This window comes from Leuresthes tenuis, unplaced genomic scaffold (assembly GCF_036924035.1).
Source record: "Leuresthes tenuis unplaced genomic scaffold, fLeuTen1.0.hap1 SCAF_5, whole genome shotgun sequence".
In the NCBI taxonomy this organism is placed as follows: Eukaryota; Metazoa; Chordata; class Actinopteri; order Atheriniformes; family Atherinopsidae; genus Leuresthes; species Leuresthes tenuis.
The window spans coordinates 28,635,110-28,658,826 of record NW_027325359.1 but is presented as its reverse complement, the minus strand read 5'-3'; the positions used below and the strand labels follow the sequence as shown (position 1 = coordinate 28,658,826).

General features: G+C 41.8%; 1 protein-coding gene across 1 annotated transcript; it reads left to right on the top strand.

The window, feature by feature from the left end:
* Positions 1–2,385: 2,385 nt before the first annotated feature.
* Positions 2,386–23,349, top strand: exoc3l1 (exocyst complex component 3-like 1). Its single transcript, XM_072386570.1, has 15 exons — positions 2,386–3,318; positions 10,769–10,944; positions 11,015–11,234; positions 12,990–13,202; positions 13,707–13,906; positions 13,996–14,214; positions 15,468–15,538; positions 15,991–16,108; positions 16,347–16,472; positions 19,127–19,227; positions 19,367–19,483; positions 20,961–21,231; positions 21,885–22,040; positions 22,191–22,324; positions 22,487–23,349. Exons 1-15 carry the CDS (start codon positions 3,276–3,278, stop codon positions 22,671–22,673), a joined length of 2,352 nt encoding a protein of 783 aa, XP_072242671.1. The 5' UTR covers positions 2,386–3,275; the 3' UTR covers positions 22,674–23,349.
* The last annotated feature ends 368 nt before the right edge of the window (positions 23,350–23,717 follow it).

The following is a 23,717-nucleotide window of genomic DNA, read 5'->3' as shown; positions in this document are numbered from 1 at the left end:
GGATTGTGGGACGGAGTTATCTCCTTTCTATCATAAAGGATGGTCTGGTGTTTACTATGCTCACGGAGATAATTAAGGAAGCATCGGAGCTCCTTTCCGTGGTATTTAGAGAATTCTAATAGCTCCTATCTTGGCTGCTGCTCAGATACTTCAAGGTCATTTCCCTCAATTCGGAAAGGTTCCTGAACAAAGTGCTCTTTGACCCGACCCGAAGTTCAGGACTGGTGAAAGTGGAGCACAGAGAACACAGGAAGCGACATCTACCTACATTTGAGATGTTACAATTATTTGTGTTTTGTGGAAGCGTAGCATTTAGTGGTAGCTATTGTTTTTCCGGAAGAGTTTCATGAAGCATGTTTTGTATTTCAGGGCCACCTGAAAAGTTGGCGTATACAATGACCCGAGCACATCTGATCTGTTAAAAAGCTCAGGGCACACTCAGCTGGTCCTCCTTGTTTAGTGCAAACCGGATTTTAGAGGGAAAGTTGTGGAGAAAGTGGAAGGAATACCAGACATGCGGCTCTTTAACATTTTATCAGCTGTTGTATCATAGTTGAGCTTTCTCTCATGAGTTTGTCTCTTCAGTGTGTTACTGATGAGGACATCTGCGGCACTGCTCTGAGCTGGATCTCTTATGAGAGCCACTTGGCACGCTCCTTGCTCTATTTTTGAAGAGGTCCGGGAAGCTCGGTGGCGTAAACAGGGTGGCGAGGTCAGAGAGCTCGACTGGTTTGCAAACAAACAAGCCTCCCTCAGCGGTAGCAGCCGGCATCGGTCAAACATCTGCAGTGGATCTGAGAGGGTCAGTGACACGGGCTGTTTCTGTTTCATTGGAAGGTTCTGATGTATTTGTTTCTGTGTCAACAACAGAACAACTGGAGGATCATAACTGGCAGAGACTCTGTAAAGTGGTTTAACCATTATGAACTCCATTAGTCATTGGCTCCTGTTTTTTCCTCCACTCTTCTACATTAGGTAGTAGACTAATGACTTGTACATTGTTTATTCCGGTAACTGGTTTCCCTTTACAAATCAAGGAGCCTCTCAGACTCCCAGGAGGTCCTCTGTGACGCCAGGTCCCACTCACCATTTCCCCTTCACCCACCCCATGTGCCACCATATGGGTTGTTTTCCTCGTCCCCTCCCCTTGTCATGGTGTTGTGGTGCGTTCAAGTGCTGTGGGACTAGTTGGAAACGACACAGAAAAAAAGTTGTTTTAGACGGTGCTGGTGAAATTTACAGCTAACTGTCGTCATTTATGGAAAAAGTAATGATGCACTTAAAGTCACAAACTGCAGTAAATATTGAAGATGTCACCCAAAACAATCTGAATATCAAACAATGAACCAAAATACCTATTTGAGGCTCTTTTTGGGACTCAACCAAGTCACAAGAGTTTCATCTTTTGATATATTTTGCTCTCAGGTCCTCACGAATAAGCGGGAAGCTCATTCACTTTAATTCAGCCTTTTCATCTCCTGCTTGTGGCCAATTAACATATTTTGAAGGCTGTCTCACGTCCAGCACCTGCTGGAGGAGCTATAAGCGCGGATACAGCAGGGAATCCTTTGCTTCTTTTGATTTTTGGCACTCGCTGCATCTGAAGGCACAACCCATTAATCCTACACTTTAAATTGAATTTAAAGTAAATTCCAGCTTTGTGGCAAACAGATTTGAAGCTCATCTGAAATTGAGAAATAAAGTGTTAAGTTGGAGCTAATCAATGGTTGGATGATGCAGTTCTGTCACACCTCATCGAGCTAACGTCTGTTTAAGATGAAGCTCTGACTCAGTGACGTCTTATTTTGTTAAATGCCATCATCACCTCCTCTGCTCACAGCTCCGGTGGGAGGGGCTAAGACGCAACCAGAGGAGTCGGCTGTGGCCACGTTGGGAAATGAGATAAGGGGAAGTTGGCAAAATGTGTCTGACAGCAGTCTTCCCCATTCACAAAGACCACGATAAGAATATAAAACTTTCTGTGGAAAATGCAAATTATTTAAAAGTCCTGAAGCAGAAAGACCACCTCTTCTTTTTATAACACCAGACAAATCAGTTGCTTCAGTTTTAAAAGCTTAAATCTCTCTGATTATCAGGACATCTGCTGCTCAGCACTTTGGATCCTCCTTTGTTGCATTTTTTTGTTTCATAATGGAGCAAAAACATGCTGGAAATGACGAGTCTGGGCTGTAGGCTGAGCAGTTCAGCACCTGGACTCCTTTCAGTCCAAAGCCACGCTGCTGTGGTACATGCAGAGTGGGGTTTGTCCTGCTGAAATAAGCAAAGCCTTTTCTGGCATTTTGTGTAAGTCATTAATATTGGTGTCTTCACAGATGTTAAGCCTGGAAGAAGTTTTGTTCTCGTCACACCAAAAGGCTAATCTGTTATGGAGGTTTTTCCTCTGCATTGTTGACTTTTAGCTCGTATTTGTGGAAGAAGATATTCACTGTGTTCACTGATAACATTTTCCAGAAGTGTTCTGGAGTCCAAGCAGAGAGTTTTGTCTCTTTTATTTGAATGCAGTCGCACTTCAGAGCTCGGTAGATAGTTTTGTCCACGCGTCCTTTCACAGTGTTGAACCGCTCCCGTCATGTTACTGAGCTGTCGCCAAATAACCTAAAAAGCTGTGAGATGCTGCATCAGGTGTTGTTTTCACCTTCTCTGCCTTGATGCTTCTGCCCCAAATTTTGTTACAAATACTGCCGAGTTAGATTTAAAAGTGATAGCGTGTTTTTTTAAGTTTTTAACACGTGATGTGCCATCGCTGTGTAATTTACAGATAGATATGGAATCTAAATGAATAATAAATCTTTGATTTCTGTTTTTATTTGTCTTAAGCAGTGTCCAAATCTTTTCAAAGCAGTTTTGTCAAGGTAGTTTCCTCTATTAGCATTTACCATCTTCTGCCCAGGTGCCTGAATGCAACATATCTCCCCATGTCCTCCCTGTCCCTCCCCCTCTCTTCACCCTCCAGCATTATTCCCTTCCCTCTCCTCCCCCTCGCTCCCTCCCTTTCCTGCCGGCCTCTCAGCAGAGGATGTGTCTAGGAGAGAGAGTGTGTGTGAGGGACAAGAGGAAAGCCGTTAGTAGAATGGATATGTGCCCTCTCTCCTCCACCCTTTCTTCTCCTCCCTCCTCTTCCTCCTCTCCTCTGTCTCCTCTCTGGCTTTCTTCGCCCTCCTCCGCCTGCGTTGCGCCCTGGGCACCCTCAGTGCTGGCCCTCGGGGGGAAACGGAGTCTCGTCTGGTGGACGGGCTGCTGAAAACTGAACTTCAATGTCAGCTGGAGACCAGAAGAATGGTGGTGACAAAGCTGAAGGTAAAGGGACACAAACACACTGACCACACATGCACAAACACAAACACTTTGCCTGCTGACAGTATTTCAGAAATGGCCAACACCCACTTCTTCTAAAGTCTGAGCAGCTACAAACAAAGTAGAGCAGAGCATGGTGGTGCAGTCTGACAGAAATGAATGAACTCTGCAGTGTCACTGAGGAATCAGATTTAGATTGATGTATTGATTCGTGAGCTTTCAATGCATAATGAACATCTGCCATCAGGTCCATCCTCTTTCAGAGTGCTGGAGGATCCTAACTGAGTGATTTCTGAAAACACAACACAGCCTTTCTTCTGTTTTGAACAGTTTGAATGTCCTCTGGTGATCTAAAAGCTGTTACACTGAGCTCTCAGTCCTGTCACATGCTGCTCATCTGCAGATGGAGTTGGCCCAGTTGTCACATTCAGGATTGAGTTAAAATTTCCACCGAATGAGACTTGTTACTTGGAAAGACTTCGACTTAAGAACGTGACCACTCAGCATTCCCCAGATGAAGATCATGTTATGCAACTGAGAGCTTCACTTCTGTTATTAAAGGCACCTTGAGGTGGAGTCAGAAATCAACTTTAAATGTGATTAATATCAAATACTTTCTCCCCTGGAATAGATGTGGAGAACAATGTGCTATTCTTCTGAGGTAAAGATTTAAAGACACGCTGTTTATTTTAGAGTCCACTTCCTTAACTTTAGGATGATGCAGCAGAGGCTGGAATATCCTGACATGCATCTTAAGTTCAGTTGTCATGATGAGTCTGAACCAAATGGTTTACTTCCAGCCAGTTTAAAGTCTTTATTAATATCCTAAAGAGCTGGGCCATTTGGTGTATTGTGACAGCCAGAAAGACACAAAAAAGTGACAAAAATGTGTAATATCCATTTCAAAAGGAGATAGAAAACTAACACATTTCAAAAGGCAAGTATATTTATAATAAATCAGCCATGTTTCAAGCTAAATAGCTGGTTATGGTCGTCATATGTAGTAGCTTATGAAATATTTTTCAAGTTCTGGTCTGACTTTAAAAAAAGGAGAAAATTGAGCCATTTCACTGTGTTTTCCATCAGTGTTTTTTACTTCTTTTTCACTTTAAATCATGAGAAAATAAGTCCAAAATAACATCTATATCAGCTGTGTGCTCATTTAGCATATTTTCATATAAAAGCGATGACGGTTTGGTTTCTACATCACAACGAAATGTGTCAAAATCCATTTCAAACGTAGAGTGAAGGGAAATAAAAACCTCTAGAAATTCTTTCTCATCATCTGTATTTGTGGTAATCTATTGAATATTTGTGACATATCTTATCTTAGGCTGAAGCACTAACCAGTTCACAAACAACTGGCGGTAAACAAGTAATCTTTAGTAGCAGCTCTGAACTCATCAGTTTTGTTCAGACCAGCTGTAATTTTAAGCCTCTGCTGGTCTCCCCTGCAGCCACCCAGCAGCATTATAATGGACCGATCACTGGGTGGATGTTGTATTGTCCTCTGGGCCTCTGACGGTGCTGCTGCAGCTCCACATTTCATGACACTCATCACTTTCCTGCACGCAGAGCTCAGTGGTTTATTGTTTTGCAGAGTTGCTGATGATGACGTTTCAGCATCAGATTTGGTCTGGCTGGGTGATAGCAAAGTATCCCATGACCTCCCCTGAGACAGAGACGGCCCTGTTTGTGTAATTGAGACGTTCAGTCAGATATGTACAGCCACACTCGTGACACTTACCAGGACTTCTGACTTTTACCCAACATCCAGCGCAGTCGACAAGTCTGTTCTGCGCTTGGGACCGAACATCGCTCTCTGCTGAGTCACTAATCTCCGTATTATTCAGTTAAGACCACTTAAGATGTGCAATTCGAATGGATGTATTTTCATGCAACTCGTGGCTGCCTGTTCTAGCTGAGAAACGGTTAAGAAATTATATTCTGCTTACCTGACTCGATGGCTCACAACAGAGCCTCTGCTCTCTCTGCTATAAAAAGATCATATCCATTAGGAAGTCGGGAAATGTCTGACCCGGACCGTGCAGCGCATCCCTTTCACTACACACTACAGAAAGGCAGAGTCCTATCGCATAATTCTGTCCTCCATTTATCATCAAATAGAAACAGGAATTGTCGTATTAACATGGCCTTTTATGCATGTGTTTGTTGACACATTAGATGGGTAAATCAGCAGAATTAGATAAAAACAGCCCAAAAAAGCAGCCTCACGGATGTTTTACTGAGCATCTGTGAGTGTGCACACAGTTAAGAGTGAAGTTATGTCATGCTGAAGAAAAGATAAAAATAAGACAATTCTTAGGCAAGTTCTGAAACATCTTTTGATTTGTTAAATTGTTGTTTTAGTAGAGTTTCCATCAGGGTTTTTTTTTTTTAGCAATGGACATTTGAGATTATGACAATTTGAGAGAGTACCATAAATTCCAGACTATAAGCAGCTACTCTTTCCCAGGCTTTGAGCACCTCTGTGCAGATAATGTTTTTTTCTTTTTTTTGCCTCGTAATATTAGACCAATAAAATTAAGGAATAATTCACAGTTGTCCAATGAAATTGTACGATAAATCAAACACACTTACTCGACTAAATTATTGTAAATGTCATTTGTAGTCACCCTCAATATGGAAAACAAACGAAGAAATGCATGATGCAGCCAGTGATGAAGTTCTGAGGCTGTTCAATTTGGACACTGAGGAAGATGACTTTGTTGGTTTTAGTGCACAGGAGGGAGACGAAGAAGGCCATTAATTACTTTTCCTGGTAGGCTACTGTCTTTTTTAAAATTTTTTACTAGCTGTGTTACAGGCACTGTTCAGAAAAAAACATTTGCAGTTTGTATTTGTTTATGTTACCATACGCATTTAATTAAAAGTTTAAAAACCCTCACATGTAACATCTTTCTGTGTAAATATCTCATATTACAATGTGGACACCCGCGGCTTATGATCCGGTGCGGCCTATACAAGTACAAAATGGATTTTCTTTTTAAAATTAGAGTTTGCGGCTTATATTCAGGTGCGCTCTATAGTCCGGAATTTAGTCCGGTAAATCACAAAAACACCTAATGTCTGTATAACAGTTATTTACTGAGTTATGACTCCTTTTTTGACACTGAATCTAACCACCTGTTATAAACTGAACCACTGTGTGCATCTGACCTGTAGTTTCCTCGCCTCAGGCCCTTTACTACCCCCTTTACAGTTTAAAAACCTTCAGAATACAAACTGATTTGTAGTGGGAGGAAACCACACTAATAGAACAAAAAGTAATCAAATTTATCCTCCCAGTTAGAGAAGAAATCTGACAAATCTGCTGTGAGTTCATGCGCTGCTAACAAATTATGTGCATAACTTTATAACAATGAGATTGTTTTTGTGCCAAAAAGGTTAAGACACTGTGTAAAATGTACATTTGTTTCGATATTTTATTCACAACTGAATAAAACAACAGACAGTGAGACATTTTGATGGCAGTAACAGGTCTCAAAAAAGTTGGGACGAAAGGCTGGAAAAGTAAGTGGAGCTGAAAAGAAACAGCTGGAGGTACAAGTTACAACTAATTAAGTTAACTCGCAACAGGTCAGTAACATGATTGGGTATAAAAGAGCACCTTAGAGAGGCAGAGTCTCTAAATGTGAATAAACTGAGTCTAAAACTTGTAGAGCAATTTCAGAATAATGTTCCTCAACGTCACAACTGGGAAGACTTTGGATATTCCATCATCTACAGAACATATGATCCTCAAAAGATTCTGGAGACATGTCTGATTCATGATCTTCAGGCAGTGCTGCATTAAAAACAGACCTGATTCTGTCCTGGAAATCACTGCCTGGGCTCAGGAACACTTCCAGAAATCATTGTCTGTGAACACAGCTCACCGTAACGTCCACAAATGCAGGTTAAAGCTCTATCATGCAGGGAAGAAGCAACACTACCGTCTTCTCTGGACCAAAGCTCTTTTAAAATTAACTGAAGCAAAGTGGAAAACTGTTCTGTGGCAAATTTAAAATCATGGACGCTTCATTCTTCAAACCAAAAAGAAGAGGTACCATCCAGCTCTCAGTTAAAAAACCTTGCATCTCTGATGGTATGGGGGGCATTACTGCCTGTGGGACTGGATACCTGCACATCTGGAAATGCTCCATCAATGCTGAAAGGTAGATACAGATTTTAGAGCGACATCTGCTCCCAACCAGACGACGTCCTTTCAGAGAAGACTTTATAAATTTCAGGAGGATGACACTTAAGCACATACTGCGTCTATTCTAACAGCATGGCTTCATAGTAGAAGAGTCCCGGTGCTGGACCGACCTGGCTGGTCAGGCTGGACTGAAAACGTTTAAAACACAACAAAGAAGACCCAGGACTGCTGAATCCTATATCAGACAAGAATTGGACAACATTCCTCTCCCAAAGGTCCAACAGCTGGTCTCTTCAGTTTCCAGATGTTTCCAGATGTTACAAGAAGAGGGGATGCTACACAACAAGTCCCAAACGTCTCTTTCAACATATGATGTGCTTTCTGATCTATTGTGAATTAACGTTTTTGTTTGAGATTTGCAAATGATTGCATTCTGTTTTTATTTATCAAATCCGATCCAGCTTCATGTATAAAGCACTTAAATATAACCACAGCGGAGCAAAGTGCTGTACAGAAGAGTATATATTTACAGTTTACAGAGTGTCCCAACTTTTTGGGGGGGATGGTGGATGTAATTACGAGAATGTCACCTCTGAATTATATGTAATTATATCTAATCAAATCTAATTAAATCTAATTCTCTCTTAAGTTGAGTGAATTTGTGGTAGAAAGTTCACTGAAAATCATGGGAGAAAAATGAGAGAAACCCATTAAAATTAAAAACATTAAATAAACCAACACATAATAACTCTTGACAGAGGACTTCCCAGCTGGGACCAAACCTTTCAGGATTTCATTTCTCCAAAATCTTCTTGGAAGCAGGACGGCTGTTGCAACAGAAATAATTACACTGATGAGTAAGCTCAGCTTTACATGTGTGATTGGCCGGTTCTGTCATGGGAAAGGTTGTGCCCCAGTTTCAGAGGTTTCAGAGGACAGTTTAAGAGCACTCAACCACTTTGAGCCAAGTTTGTTAAATTTCCTAGCAGGGAGCTGTGAAGCAGTTATGCTCCTGATCCGTTTGGTTTGACAGCCTCAAACCTAAACTGGAATTACGAGGTATTCAAATTGCAGAAAATACCCTCTGCTCTTTTCTAGTGATTGTTTAAGGTTTTATTCAGTGTTTTCCTGTGTTTCAGGTGAGCTTGTAGACTTTCGTGATGAAGCACCAGAGTGGCTCGTGTGTTGCTGTGTGAGAGAATCATGAACTCGTTTTCTACTTCAAAATTTTTCCTAAAGCACATTTAAAATAACACAAAGTAAAGTAAAGTAATGCAGAAAGGAACAAAAGGTGTGAAACCAGTTTTTAAAAAGTTGGATATTATACTTATAAGTAAGACATGAACAACACTTGAGCCAAATGACAATGAAAAGAGGCGGACCTTTGAATTTCTAAAATCTGAGAAGTTCTTATAAATAAGTCAGTTGTCCCAGAGATAAAGAGCAGCCAGTGCGAGGGCACCATCCCGTTTTTGTGTCTGAATACCAGAAAATAAAAGCCCTCAAGGTTTCCACACTGCTGCATGTTAGAAATGACAGTTTTAAACAAGCAAAAAGCTGGAAAACGGTCTGAATAAAGCTGCCCGGTCACCGCTCCAGCTGCTCGTAGCGTGTTGCTGAGTCTTTTAACATTGGCTCATTTTTAATGACAAACCCAATAATTTCTTAGCTGTGTTCGGAGAGCGTTCTGTATTGTGGGTCTTAACACGAGTGAGCAGTGGCGTGCACAGACTTTTTGAGGGGCAGGGGCGGAAAGAAGAAAAGTGCACATATAGCGTGTTCTCACCACTGTAGAGGGCACTTTAGCACATGTTTTGACCCCCGACACGACACTTCAGGGCACTTAAGCACGCGTTTTGGTTCCCAAGCAAGCACTTTAGCACATGTGCACGTCACTGCGAGTGAGACACCAAAATGACGACATTTCACCATTATTGTAAGCAAAGGTGTCCTGGTTTTGATCATGTTTAGATAAGTTGGGTTTTTTTTTGACACAGAGAAATCTTTTTCTGATGAACTTCTGATAACTTCTGGTTTCCTGATTATTGATTAGCACCTTCTGTTTATTCTCGTGCCCATAAACTGCACATACAGTATTTTGTTAATAATTTAGCATTGCTGCAAAAATCATCTGGAAACAATGAGATTGTGGCCTGTTGGCCTGACTTCTGAGAACCTGGTGTTTTGTAACTACACACTCGATTAGCTAATTATTTCCATGACTGTCTTATCTAAATTGTGAATTATATTTCAGTGTCATATTTAAAGACAAACATCTGTTTCTTTTTTGTTGCGGTAGTTTTGCAAGACTTTGTTGATGCTGCTGTTGATTGTGTTGCTTTTAGACTTATTATTTGGCTGAAATCAACATAATATAGAAGCAAACCTGCAACAGTATCCTTGTTTTAGTTGGAGTATTCAAGCTATCTTGTTTCAGCTTGTTAAACAGCAATAAATAGCTATTCGTCCAGCCATTTTCTATTAATCCAATTCAGGGTCGTGGGGGGTCTGGAGCCTATCCCAGCTGTCACTGGGCGAAAGGCAGGGTACACCCTGGAGAGGTCGCCAGTCCATCACAGAGACAAAGGAGACACACAACCATGCACGCAGTTAACCTAACATGCATGTTTCTGACTGTGGGGGGAAGCCAGAGCACCCAGAGAGAACCCACGCATACACGGAGAGAACATGCAAGCTCCACACAGAAAGAACCCAGCAGGGACTCAAACCAGGAATCCTCCTCCTGCTATGCAACAGGATGACTGATCCAGAGGTCTGAAATCAAGACAAACTGATCTAAACAGCCTGATCAAAACACAATAAAGTGAAAAGGAAATTACTTTTTCTTTTCCATAAACATGGTGTATATGATCTTATAATGTACTTAAGCCTTATGAAAGTTATTTTGAATAGCTACCTGCGACCATTTTTTCATGGGGTTTCTGTATAATCTCTCATTAAACTGTACAATTTGAACATTTCTTTACTACTTTAAATCTTTTGCCTGATGATAAAGACGCTCTCGTCCTATGAAGTCTGCACATTGCACTCCAACAACACCCTCAGACTCTTTAAATTAGGATTAAACGTTCTCATCCGATGCAGCAAAATTAATTACATTAACTTATTTTGTGCAGTTGTATCACATGAAACTTGGTCCATACTTATTACCCAGAATGCAGCCTAGGCAACAGATCCAGACAGAGCAACTGTATGATTCTATTGTTGAAATCTTGTTCTTCATGAAGGAGTTGCTTCAGATTCAGATGTCCATCCTTTCTCTTCTGTCAGACACGGTGCCAGAGGCTGCGGTATGGCCAGAGGTGGAGAGGGCGGAGTGTTTGGCCCGTGGCGCTGCCCTGAAGTGGGCGTCGGGCGTTTTCTGTCAGCCAGAACATCTGGAGCGACTGAGCCAGTACAAGAAGAGAGAAAGTCAGAGGACCACTTCCATTCACACCAGACTGAAGGTGACGACACAAACCACATCTGCATCCATCCATTTTCAACAGCCACATCACGTCCCTCCTTTGTTTCCAGTCTATGGTCCAATCGTACCTGGAGGGGGTGGGCTGGGGGCTGGAGCAGCTCCGGGAGGCCAGGGCCGAGCTGAAGGAGGTGTCGCACACTTTGAAGAGAGCAGGACTGGAGTCCGATCGAAACGCAGAGGATGTGAGGTCTCTGGAGAGGCTGAGAGAGGTGTCGGTCAACCACCATCAGCTCCTCGCCGCCGTCAGCAACCTGCCACGACTTTACTCCGGTGAGAAGTCCCTTACGCGCATCTGCACTTTATCCTGTCATGTATCATTTTTTTATATTCTACGTTAGAAGATTTTCAAATCCACAACAATGTAACGTATTCCCACCCGTCATAAAAGTAGAATACAAGACGTAAATAAAGAAACTAAAATGTATAAAAGAAACATTTTTTAACCTTATTTCAAGGAGAGAAAGCTTTGGATCAGTTGGTATCGGCATATCCAAACTTTTTGTGACCGTCTTGCTTACATCAAAACCTTTGAGCATTGATGGAGCCTTTCCAGATGTGCAGGTTTCCAGTTCAACAGGCACTAATGAGATGCAGACTTTAAACTGAGAGCTGATAACAAGCTGGATGGTTTCACATTCAGTCCATTTTAAATGAGTTGGTCCAGAGAAGACGGCCGTGTCTCTGGATCATGTTCACATAATCCTGCCTCTTCTCTGCATGATAGAGCTTTAACCTGATCACAGACATCCAGTGTCTGTTTTCACCACATGTGCACAAGTATGTCTCCAGATTCTCTGAATCTTTTGATGTTATTATGGACTGTAGATGGTAGAATATTCCAAATCTTCACAATTTTCCCATTAAGGAACATTGTCCTCAAACTGCTCCACAATTCTTTTTACAGGTCGTTGAACTTCTGCCCATCTTTACTTCTGAGAGACTCAGCCTCTCTAAGGTGCTCTTTTTACACCCAATCATGTTACTGACCTGTTTCCAATTAAGCTAGTTAGTTGCAACACGTTCCCCCAGCTGTTTCTTTATCGTATAACTTATTTATTCAACCTTTTGTCCTCCCTCGTCCCCACGTTATGAGACGTGTTGTTGCCTTTAACTCAAAGATGAACTCATATATAATGTATATTTACGTTTTACACAGCACCCTAACACCGTTTTTATAATTAGGGGCGCAGATAAAGACCTACGGTCCAATCAATCAACAGATTCAGGTTGGTCTCTCTGTCCCTGCCAGTAGTGGACGTTGAGGTTCTTCGCTCTACTTGCAATGTTTTTTGGATTCCATCCATGAATTCTTTCACACCTTTTTATCCAGATTGTAATCTAATTTGCACAAATGGGAGAGCAGAGTCATGTTCAAACAGGGATAGTGTTGAATAATTCAATTTAATGTCAGAGAGGGGAAAATAGGGTCTTAGGAGGAAAAGAAAAACTTTTTTTTTTAGTCAGGAGCTTCATTTCACTGTGCCGTTAGTGAATGGATGCAACAGGCAGCCTTTTCTATTTCCTCTTAATATGTCGGTTTATCCTCAGTGAACCCCCAAAACGTCTTTAAAGACGATTAAATATGATACAATCCAACCCGATCATTTGTGGGGTGATTTTGTTGACATTGTGCCAAGAAAGTGTTGATTCAATCTGAGTGGTGACGCTAAACTGGAATTATCCTAAACTTGTGCTTGACTGCTGAGATGTTTTTTTTATTTTGACAAGCTAGCTTATATGTAAGAAATAACCTAATATTCACATTTTATTAATTTGACTGTGCCTGCTCAGAAAATAGTGCCACGAACAGCTGGGTCTGGTGCTCTGAAGAGGTGCCGTTTAATCTTTGCAGTGTTTTTACACCCATTCTTCGTCTTTTACACAAGAAGAATGAGCATTTACAGGAAACTTGTGTAGGCAGTTGGACTCATTAACCCCAAGTAACAACACGAGGTTAATGCTGCTGTTGACAGTTAAAGGAATGAAAGTCTCCCCACCCCACCTCCCCTTCCTTGACCTTTGTAGTTCGTAGCATGGTGTTGGAGACAGAACGGCTAGTGGAGTCCCGGCGGCTCCTGGAGGCCCACGCCCGGCTGATGGATTTGGAGCAATGGCAGGACGACATTCTCTGGCAGCTCCACGGGCCTGCTGGGACAACAGGAAGTGCACTCGGCGCTGAGGACCAGGAGCTGGTGGCCAAGTATTTCTCTGGAGTCGGGCAGCTGGTGGACGCCCTGGGTGAGGAGAGCTTTGGAACAAAGTTTACTCAGTGATTTTGATTTAATTTGCAAAGAAAACAGCAGGGTTTGTTGATATATTGCATGTTAGTGGAGAAAAGTAAACAACATAAACACAAAACACACAGTATAAACATTCTTAGGTACAAGATTATGATGCTGATGGTGAAATGATGTGATGATGGGTATTAGCAGACAAGTATTTAATGAACTCTTTGGTTTCAAGGAGGGCAGCTTTAGTTTTAAACATAGTTCATACATCTAATCACTTAAAGTCCTCTGAAAAAATAAAGAAAAACCTTATGAAAGTAATGGAACAGATCTGTAATAATGCAAAAAAAGGGTTCTGATGACATCGGTGTCAGATTAGACCAGTTTATACAGTGATGAGCGTGATATAATGAACGTTATTTAAAGAGCTTCTCTCTAAAACAGGATTTAAAACAGTGTTTTACTGAAGAAGAAGGATAAACATGGATTGAAATGATGTCTTCACTGCCCTCAGGAAAGGAGCTGTGGGCGGTGGTGAGCAGTGCTCTGGCTCTGGCCCGACAGAACCCCACGCCGTTTGTGTCGGCCGTGAGGATAGTGGAGCGGGAGGAGGCCCTGGACCGAGCTCTACTGGCAGAGAGAGGTGGCACCGGAGGGAACAGCAGGCCCCTCCCTCCAGGACGACCCCGCTGCTGGAGAGCAAGCTTCTTCCAGGTCCGCACCACCTCATGTGCAAGATGAGCATGAACAAACCTCCTCCTGTGTGTAACAGCCTGTCGTCTCTCACGTCGCCTTCCCTTCAGGTATTAGAGGAGGCGGTGTCCGCACGATTTCGAAGCGTTTCCTACCTGCATGCACGTGGTCCGGGTCTGGCGGGCCACCTTTCAGCTCTGCAGCATGGCATCATGGCTGACCTGGACACCGTACGCCACCTGCTGGAGCACTGCGTGCCGCCGCACTACCAGCTGACAAGAGCTTACCTGAGAGCCAGCCACCGCTGCTTACACACCCACCTGGCACAGGTCAGTGATGACCACAGTTCTCTGAATGGTCAAATAATCATTAATTATTCATGTCGTGATTCACACACTTTATGTTATCGTCTTATACAACTCTGGATAAGAAAAAGTTGTGATGTCATGCGGGAACAAAAACACAATTCTTGCATTTATTTTGCAGACAGTATGAACCCCAGATGTGTCGTGTTTTCTCTTACATACACCCATCTGTGTCTTCCACACCTGGAACTCATAACAGTCGGGGGTAATTTAGGACTAGTAATGTAATTAAAAAAAGAATGATGATGTTATATCAAACAGGCAGACGATCTCCATTTTGTCTAAAGTTGTGTGACAAAGCAAATTTAAAAACAGTGTTCCTCAAAGAAAGATTGGAAGAGATGTTCACGTTCTACGGTGCAGGATACCATTAAACCATGAAAAGAAACTGGAGGAATTTCAGTGAAGAACAATGCTGCGAGCCTAAGCTGTGATCCCTCAGATAGCTCTGCATCAAGATCGATCATTCATCAGCAGCTGACAGAACCACACAGACACGGGATTACTATGTCTACTATGTCTCTTCAAACTTACTGTGCAGAAAAGAAGCCTTTTGTTAACCTCATCCAGAGGCGGCGTCCACTTCTTTGGGCTCGGAGGCATCTGGGACGGACTATCACACGGTGGAAACTGTAAATACCAATCAGTATTCCAGGTCTTGGAAATGGATGCCGTGTGCTCCAGAGAAAACCAGAAGGAGCAAGGACTCTTTTCAGCTAAAGTCTAAAAGCCAGGCTCTGTGTCGGTATGGGAAGGAGAACTTTACGCTTTCTGCATCTGTGATGGCAGCATTGCTGCAGAAAAGTTCAGTGGGATCTTAGAGCAACCTATGCTGCCTTCAAGAACACATCTTTTCCACGGACATCCATGCATTGCACGTGGAATGGGACAACATAACACCAGAAACTCCTCATCACTCAATGCCAGACCGTCTTTTATGTGTTGTGAGAAGAAATAGCAACGTTAGAGAACCTTTTTGGAATATTTAGCAGGCCGGAAATTCAAAAAATGGATGTATATCAACCAGTTCAGTTAAACCGTTTAGACTAAAAAAAACAGGAAGAATCTTGAGTTTGTGAATTTAAAGTCAAAGTGAACAGTTACATCATCATAGCTTTTTCTCTTTTCTGTTCCTTTCATTATTAGCGATGATTTCAAACGGTTTTCAAACTCGTGAGAACTTCACCGTCCACATCTAAGTGTTATTTGTGGCCTAGGTTAGCAGCTGGGACCTGGAGAGCGGGGAGATCTTTGCTGTGCTCAACTGGGTGTTACACATCTACAACAGGTGAGACTCACGACCTGCACATTGAGGGTGATGCTCGAGGTGCTTTTATATCCGAACAAATTCAGAACTCCTGATTTTCCCCCTTTTTTTACCATTTACTTACCAAATTAGTTTAGAACTACACTACATGTACTTTTAAATAAACAGCCACTCGTTTATGGTGGCCGTCAGTAGGTGGCCGACATTTATCAGGCATTTTTTAGCTCTTAAAGGAATCAAAATAAACAATCTGTTATAGGCCGATATTATCCGAGGCGAGATCACTCGTTAACTCTTTCTTTTTATTCAAAATAATCCTGTTTTTTCTCCACTTTAAGGAGTTAGACTGTAAAATAATTCAAACTCAAGAAGCTGTTTTTAAGCTACTAAGGTCTTTAAGTATCCCTGTTAATTGTGCTACAGTGTGATTTGATATAAAGTACTGACTGAGTGTGGCGGTCTCGCTTCGGCAGCCTGGACATGATGGGCAACCCGGAGCTGATTGCTGAGCTGGAGAGAGCAGAGCTGGGACCTCTCATCTCCTCTGAGGGGCTGGAGCAGCTGCAGAGCAAATACGTTCAGAGTGTTCGGGTGAGCCGACCGCCGGCGATTCTTCAACATTACACAAAACCCGTTCTGCATCCTTCTGTTCTTACACCGTTTTGGTAGCTTTTCAGCCTCAGTAAAGAGCTTTAAATGCTGCATTCAGGATGATACACACATCATATCACATATTTCTACAAGTTGAGAATGCCTAACATGATGGTTTCTGTGCCGTTACGCTGAGTTTACTCAGAGTTTGTGCCCCCGTTGTTGTTGTCTCAAACAGAAGAGTGTGTCTGAGTGGATGCACAAAGCTCTGCAGGTGGAGCTGCAAGACTGGCAAAGAGATCAGGAGCCAGATACAGACCATGAAGGTTTCTACCAGACCAGCCTGCCCACCATCATCACACAGGTAAACCCACTGCACAGACACACACAGTCGGCTCTGACAGACCTTTTAAGCCTGTAAAATACATAAACTTACAAACATCGTCAGCTTCGTTTCACAACCGACCGACGCAGCAACAACATAAACGATCATTTAATTCTTAGTCCTCGACGAGTCTTTGGAGCCAAATGATTGTCATTAGAATATGACCCTTCACCTGGAACGGTGGATCGTGCTCAGACAAATATTGTATGTAGAGCAGATTATGACAGAGCTGGAATGCAAGACTTTTAATGTTTAAGTAGAACCTCTGAAGTTTCCAGAGAACTCGATAAAATCGTCAGCATCCTGCGTCTGTTTTTTACCTCTTAAGAATCAACATCAATGAAAATAAAAACTCTTTAAGAGCTAAAACCTTTCGCTTTTATTGTTATTTTTTAACTTTTGCCCTTTCATTCATGAATACATTAAATAAAAGCCATTGATCCTGTGTCTCGAACACAATGACATCATATAAAATAAACATGTAACTACTGCGGCGCTCAGTGGGAAGTGCAGCTATGTTTCATCTTTATGGGTTCATATGTGGAGGGTCAATTACAATATGCACATCGTGGAAGTGGATATTATAGTATTCATAGTCTGGTTATGTGCACTCAGCATTCTGAGGAAGTACTAATGTGCCCTTTGACATTTTCACTTCAATAAAATCTAATTAAAAAGGATAAAAACTGAAATTCAGTTCAATTATTGTTCGATTCCCACTCTCACGGCTCAAAAGATGCATGAACTGACAGCTGGAGGGGTGGCACCCCCATGCTCCTCTGTGCATGTGTGTGTTCAACAGGTGCCAACCTGGATGGGTTAAATGCACAGGAGCAATTTTGTGTATTTACACGTATCTACATGACAACAAAGTCTCTTAATCTAATTAAATCCTCTAATCTCTTTGTGTTTTAATAAGATCACAACAATCACTTTCATCACGTCCACTCCCCGGAGACTGTCTGTAATGAAATTATGAGCTCCAGCAGCTTCTCCTTTAAAGGGGAACTCCGGTATTTTTAAACCTAGACATTATTTCTGGCATGAAATACGTTTATCTACTCACGAGAACAGTTTGGCGAATGTCGGCGTCCTTTGGAAGCTATTTCGATAACTCTAAATAAGGCGTTATCTGTCTTTATTTCACCAATACTTTAAGAAGAATGAATGAACGAACGCATATTATTGCTCTGTTAGCATAGCTACTGTTATGTGGCTACTTTTAGCTATAGGAGTGCTAACGGAGGGAATTCTACACACACCTCTACTGGGACCACTTCATCGACACGCATGGCTGCAGCACAGCTCATTCACTCCGGTAAAAACGTCCATCTTACTCAAAGTCGTCGTTCACGTTGTCAAAATCCGATAAATATCCTGCCATGTTACACAAAACTAGCAGTAGCAAACTCCGTGTGAAGTTAGCCGACTGTCACAGAGCAAGGAGTAAATAAACTGTGCTCCAGGGGGGCGTGTGGATGAAGTCGTCCCAGTAGAGTGCCTGTGTAGAAATCCCACCGTTAGCTCTCCTATAGCCGCAAGTATCTACATAACAGCACCTATGAGCTAACAGAGCTATAGTACACGTTCGTTCATTCATTCTTCTTAAAGTATTGGTGAAATAAAGACAGATAATGCCTTATTTAAAGGCTGCATCGCCCCTGCCCCGTTCAACTCCGTTATATGGATATACGCTGATCACGAGTTATCTAAATAGCTTCTGAAGGATGCCGACTTTCGCCAAACTGTTCTCGGTGAGTAGATAAATGTATTTCATGCCAGAAATAAGGTCTAGTTTTAAAAATACCGGAGTTCCCCTTTAAACTGACACTTCTGTGGATGTTAATGCGTCACATTGAAGCTATTTCGATAACTCTAAATAAGGCGTTATCTGTCTTTATTTCACCAATACTTTAAGAAGAATGAATGAACGAACGCGTATTATTGCTCTGTTAGCATAGCTACTGTTATGTGGCTACTGTTAGCTATAGGAGAGCTAACGGAGGGAATTCTACACACAGCTCTACTGGGACCACTTCATCGACACGCATGGCTGCAGCACAGCTCATTCACTCCGGTAAAAACGTCCATCTTACTCAAAGTCGTCGTTCACGTTGTCAAAATCCGATAAATATCCTGCCATGTTACACAAAACTAGCAGTAGCAAACTCCGTGTGAAGTTAGCCGACTGTCACAGAGCAAGGAGTAAATAAACTGTGCTCCAGGGGGGCGTGTGGATGAAGTCGTCACAGTAGAGTGCCTGTGTAGAAATCCCACCGTTAGCTCTCCTATAGCCGCAAGTATCTACATAACAGCACCTATGAGCTAACAGAGCTATAGTACACGTTCGTTCATTCATTCTTCTTAAAGTATTGGTGAAATAAAGACAGATAATGCCTTATTTAAAGGCTGCATCGCCCCTGCCCCGTTCAACTCCGTTATATGGATATACGCTGATCACGAGTTATCTAAATAGCTTCTGAAGGATGCCGACTTTCGCCAAACTGTTCTCGGTGAGTAGATAAATGTATTTCATGCCAGAAATAAGGGCTAGTTTTAAAAATACCGGAGTTCCCCTTTAAACTGACACTTCTGTGGATGTTAATGCGTCACATTGAACTGTGTCTCTGTAGATGCTGGAGGAGAACGCCCGGGTAGCTTTCATGATTGGAGAATCCCTGCGAGATCAGACCATACAGATGGGGTTGTATGAGATGGAGAACCTCCTAAACAGGTGCGAGGTCTTATGAGATGTGGCTATCTGAACACAACGCACCTGCTTTCTGGCACTTTTCCAGTCGGGTCTTATTTAGTTCAGTCAAACTTAGTCAGTAAGTTTTGTTGTAAAAAATGCTCTATTTACTTACTTCTAGGTTTCGGGAAGCTCTGGTTGAATTTGGGAAGGAGCATCGCAGGGATCTGAGCAACAACAAGAACAAGTTCTACCTCCACTACCTGCTGGCCTCCATCAGCAACTGCATCATCCTAAAGTAAGATTATGACGGAGGTGCTAGTTTGAAAAGCTTCACTGCTTCATCCTTCACATTTTGTTGATACCTCACAGACTTAGAGTAGGTTAATATGTGCCGAAGCATCCTTCTGAAGTTAATTGTGTGTTCTTTAATCTTGAATCACCATTTTCTTCCTGTTTCCAGGAGGCTTCTCTGCATGTTGTGCTACAAAGAAAGGCTAATTTCATTGTTTAGTAATCTGTAAAATATTGATTTTTTTTAAACAGTTTCGTGTTTAATAGGACGAGCGTTTCAAAAGCTGTAATTTGTGTGATTCTTATCAAAAAGCATCACACAGGCGTTGATTTCTTTATGCCCAGTACGATGCATCGTGATGGACGGGGCTTAGTTTGGACCCGGTGCTGTCTCATTACACCACCGAAGCAAATGTTGAAGAAAATTAGCTTTAAATTCCTTTGATTAACGAACTGATAAATTACCGGCGCTCTGGTTCTGAGTCTCAGAGATTTTCAGTGAGAACATTTAATTAATTGAAGAAATACGAGTTTTACGTCTGTCATGATGATGCTAGATTAATGATTTTAGGATTTACTAGATTTGTTTTATATTGAGCATAAACTGCATGTTGTTATGCTTCTGTTCCCTAAAAAGTCTAAAGAAAAATACAATAAAGGAGGATAATCATAGCAAATATTGGTTTAAAAAAGAAAACCTGCTTCTGATACAATTATATGTAATACTAATATTTAATATTTAATAAAATGTTTTATTATATTTAATCATATTGACCCGTGGAGCAGAAAGACAAATGTCAATCTTGTCAAACCATAATGGAAAAAAAAGAGTCAAACTTTGTAGGTTTGAGTAATATTCCTAAAACTAATATTTAAGATTCCCTAAATTTACCTTTTTTTTTTTAACAGAAATGACATTTCTATAATTTTTCTTCCTGCTTTACCAGAATAGGAAATTTCTCCTCCAGTATCTATCTCACTTGAAGGACATTTTTTTTTGTTATTTGGTGATTTTATCGTCTAAATTGTCCTCAGATCTTAATATCTGTCTGTCAATAAACAGACAGTTGATGAGTTGAAGCTTCCTTCTGTTAAATAAAACGTCACGTGTGTGAGTTTTTGATGCGTTTCTTCTAAAACTTCTTACAACAAGAGATGACAACAAAGCTGAGCAGTGCAGAATGTTTAATTTGCTCTTATTTAGTCGGTGATTATACAACATTTTCAATAATGAAAGAGAAAAAGGCTTTTTGAAGAACTCCTTTTATGTATTTCTATGTGAATTTCCTTCTAAGTCACATTTTTCAAACAGTTTATTGTCTTTTATTTCTGATCCACAAGAAAACAAATGTCTGATAACATATAACCTCCCTCCTCAGCGTGGCACCATCATGACAGGGAGACAGATTTTTAAGTTCTAATGGTACGTTAAAGCTCTGCAGCATCAGATGCAGCTCAGTGTCGTCTTGTATTCGATGCAGACAGTCCACAGAGAGCCTGCAGCAGCAGCGGTCCTCTCGGGCTGCGGGCCAGTTCACCCGGACTCCCCCCAACCCTCTGGCAGCTCTGGACCGGGCGGTGCGGCGGGCGTGTCGCCTGGTGATGGATCAGCTGTTGCTGGACCTCCAGCCCTTCCTCCCAGGCCTGCTGACCCGACCCTGGCTGGTCCAGGGAGACCCCACCCCCAAACTGTGCAGCGTCCTGGAGCGTCACCTGGAGCTATACGGCCGGGTTCGACCACCCTGCCGGCAGGTAACAGCTTCTCTCTGTCTGGATGGAGCTGATGTGGTTATTTGTCTCATGTGGCTGCATGTGTGCTTGGAAGTAACTTTAACTCTTTGGATGTAAACCAGAGGTCCGGTCGAAGAGTCTTTTTCTCTTAAGAACCTTCCCAACTGAGTGAAATGACCCAAAAGTATCTGAGCAGCAGCCATATAAGAGATAAGAGCTAAAGAAAGGAGCTCCAGAACACCAGATCATGCTTTATAAAAGAAAGGAGATAACTCTGTCCCATGAACCCTAAAACCTTCAAAACAGGACGGCTGTTTTCATCAAGTCGTATTAACTGAGATTCATGCAGATAAATATGAGAATGGGACGATGAGAAGCCCTTGACAACACTATATTTCACTTAATATTATGATAAGTAATCTCTGATATGAAATGTATGAGATTACATACATTACTGCATCAGGTGAAGCACTTTTTGTAGAATATTTATTGAACATCAGTAGTTTCAGTGTCACAGACCCACATCACAGCTTATCCTTGTGGGTTTTTCCCACCATCTTTCCTTAACCCCCTGATGTTTTCCTTCAGGGTCAAGGAAAAGACAATAGGAGGTCATTTTCTTGTGGGAATTCGACCTGACCCCGTGTGTGTGGTTCTGGTTTTTGTGCCTGCAGCGCCTGCAGGAGGAGGCCCAGTGGCTGATGGTGGTGGAGTACGTCAGGGCTCTGATGCAGAAGAGGCTGGTGTGTCGGAGCAGCGAGGAGAGGAGGCAGCTCGCCCAGCAGATGCTTCAGGACGACCAGCTGTTCAGAGAAATCTTCCACAGCCAGGTGACCACTTTAATACATTACAGATATTTACACGATTATTAAAAGACGCGATGAGATAAGAGTCCGGTGAAGTCTCAGTTAAACGCCAAAATCTACGTATGACATAACATGTCAGCTGTATGAGTCAGCTGCATCTGTGTGTTTGAGCAGGAAGGTGAAGGGTCAGTGCCTGAAGTGAATCCTTTGGCCTTGCTGCCCGTCCTGGCTGACTTCATCCGGCTCAAAGACCCTGGCATGCTCACTCTGGAAGTGTCCGGACTAGCAGCCAAATACCCCGACATCAGGTAATCATCACCTGACTTCTGCTCAGCCCTTCCTGCTCGTAAAATTGTAGGAAGAAGGGAACAGAGCCCGTTTTTTTTGGCTCTTCAGGTGCGTCCAGTGAGGCTTACTGTTCAGTGCTGACGGCACAGAGATCCCACCTTCATGTTTGTCTGTTCCCTCAGTGAGGAGCATGTGTCTGTGCTGCTGGACATCCGTGGTGACGTCTCCAGGGACATCCGAGGCACCGTGCTGGATTTGCTAGAGCAGAGCGCCCCTCCTCTTCCTGTTGGATACCGGCCCATCTTCACTGACATCCTGGTGCCTCCCTCCACCATGGCCTTCTGTCTACCCACAGCCAAATGTGCATGAACTCAAACTGCAAGTTTACAGCTATGTTGCATCTTTCAGACTTATTTCTTCATCATCATCTGTCTCAGCAGGAGTTTTAACCTATGGATTTACCCCCCCCCCCCTTTTTTTCAAAGCATTCGAGTTGGTGACTTGCTGGTTCAGGTCTAACTTCAGTTCAAAGCTTCTTTAGCGCTTTAAAGTATCTTCCACTATATTACAAAAATACATAATCAAACATAAAGTCCAATAGAATCTCAAGAAATTATATTATGAACTAAAGTATTAAATCAAATAAATGTGACATGAAATAACAAGTGACGGTGTGGAATAAAACTCCGGTCACGTGAAATAAAGGCTTATGTGGGGTTCCGAATTACATATATTTAACAAATTATGTTAAATGCTGAGTCCATGAAACAGATGGTTCTTTTTACTCAAGACTGAAGAATGAGTATATTAGTTTCTCCTGGACTCTGGCTGCTAAATCACCACCATCACCCTCTTCATTTACATGTTTTTATCACCCTTTATTGGCTCCAGTCTTATCTCTGCATTGTTTTTATAGTGTTTTTAATCTGATGTATTTATTGTATTTATGTGGGTTTATTTCCTGCTGTTTTCTTCTGAATGATGTTTTATTGTCATTTCAGGTTGTTTGCTTTGTCTGTTTCAGTTCCTCCAAAGCACAATTAAACACTGTTACATAAAAACTTTGGTTCATCTTTGTGTCGTTTTGAAGAAATTTTACATTGCTTCCATGGATGAAACGCGGATAAAAACTGACATAATTACGTTCAGTGGATATATTTATACTGATATATTATTTCTACTCATTATTATTATTAATAAACAGGTACTGTGCATGTATTTAGGTGTGTAAAATGTATTTATATAGCACGTTTTGAGAACTAATGTTACAAATTGCGTCATAAAAGACTAAAAATTAAACAAAATAGACAAAAAGAATAGATTAAAAAAGTTAAATTACAAGTTAATACCTTTTATTCTATAGTTATTGTTTAATAATGTTATTTTTCAATCCTTATTTAGTGTTATGTTATT

Bases quoted from the DNA above. Each gene is read 5' to 3' on its own strand.
- exoc3l1 (XM_072386570.1), top strand. From the start codon at position 3,276: ATGTCAGCTGGAGACCAGAAGAATGGTGGTGACAAAGCTGAAG. The intron at 11,235-12,989 runs GTGAGAAGTCCC...TGACCTTTGTAG, and splicing joins CCTGCCACGACTTTACTCCG to TTCGTAGCATGGTGTTGGAG. The intron at 22,325-22,486 runs GTAATCATCACC...CTGTTCCCTCAG, and splicing joins GCCAAATACCCCGACATCAG to TGAGGAGCATGTGTCTGTGC.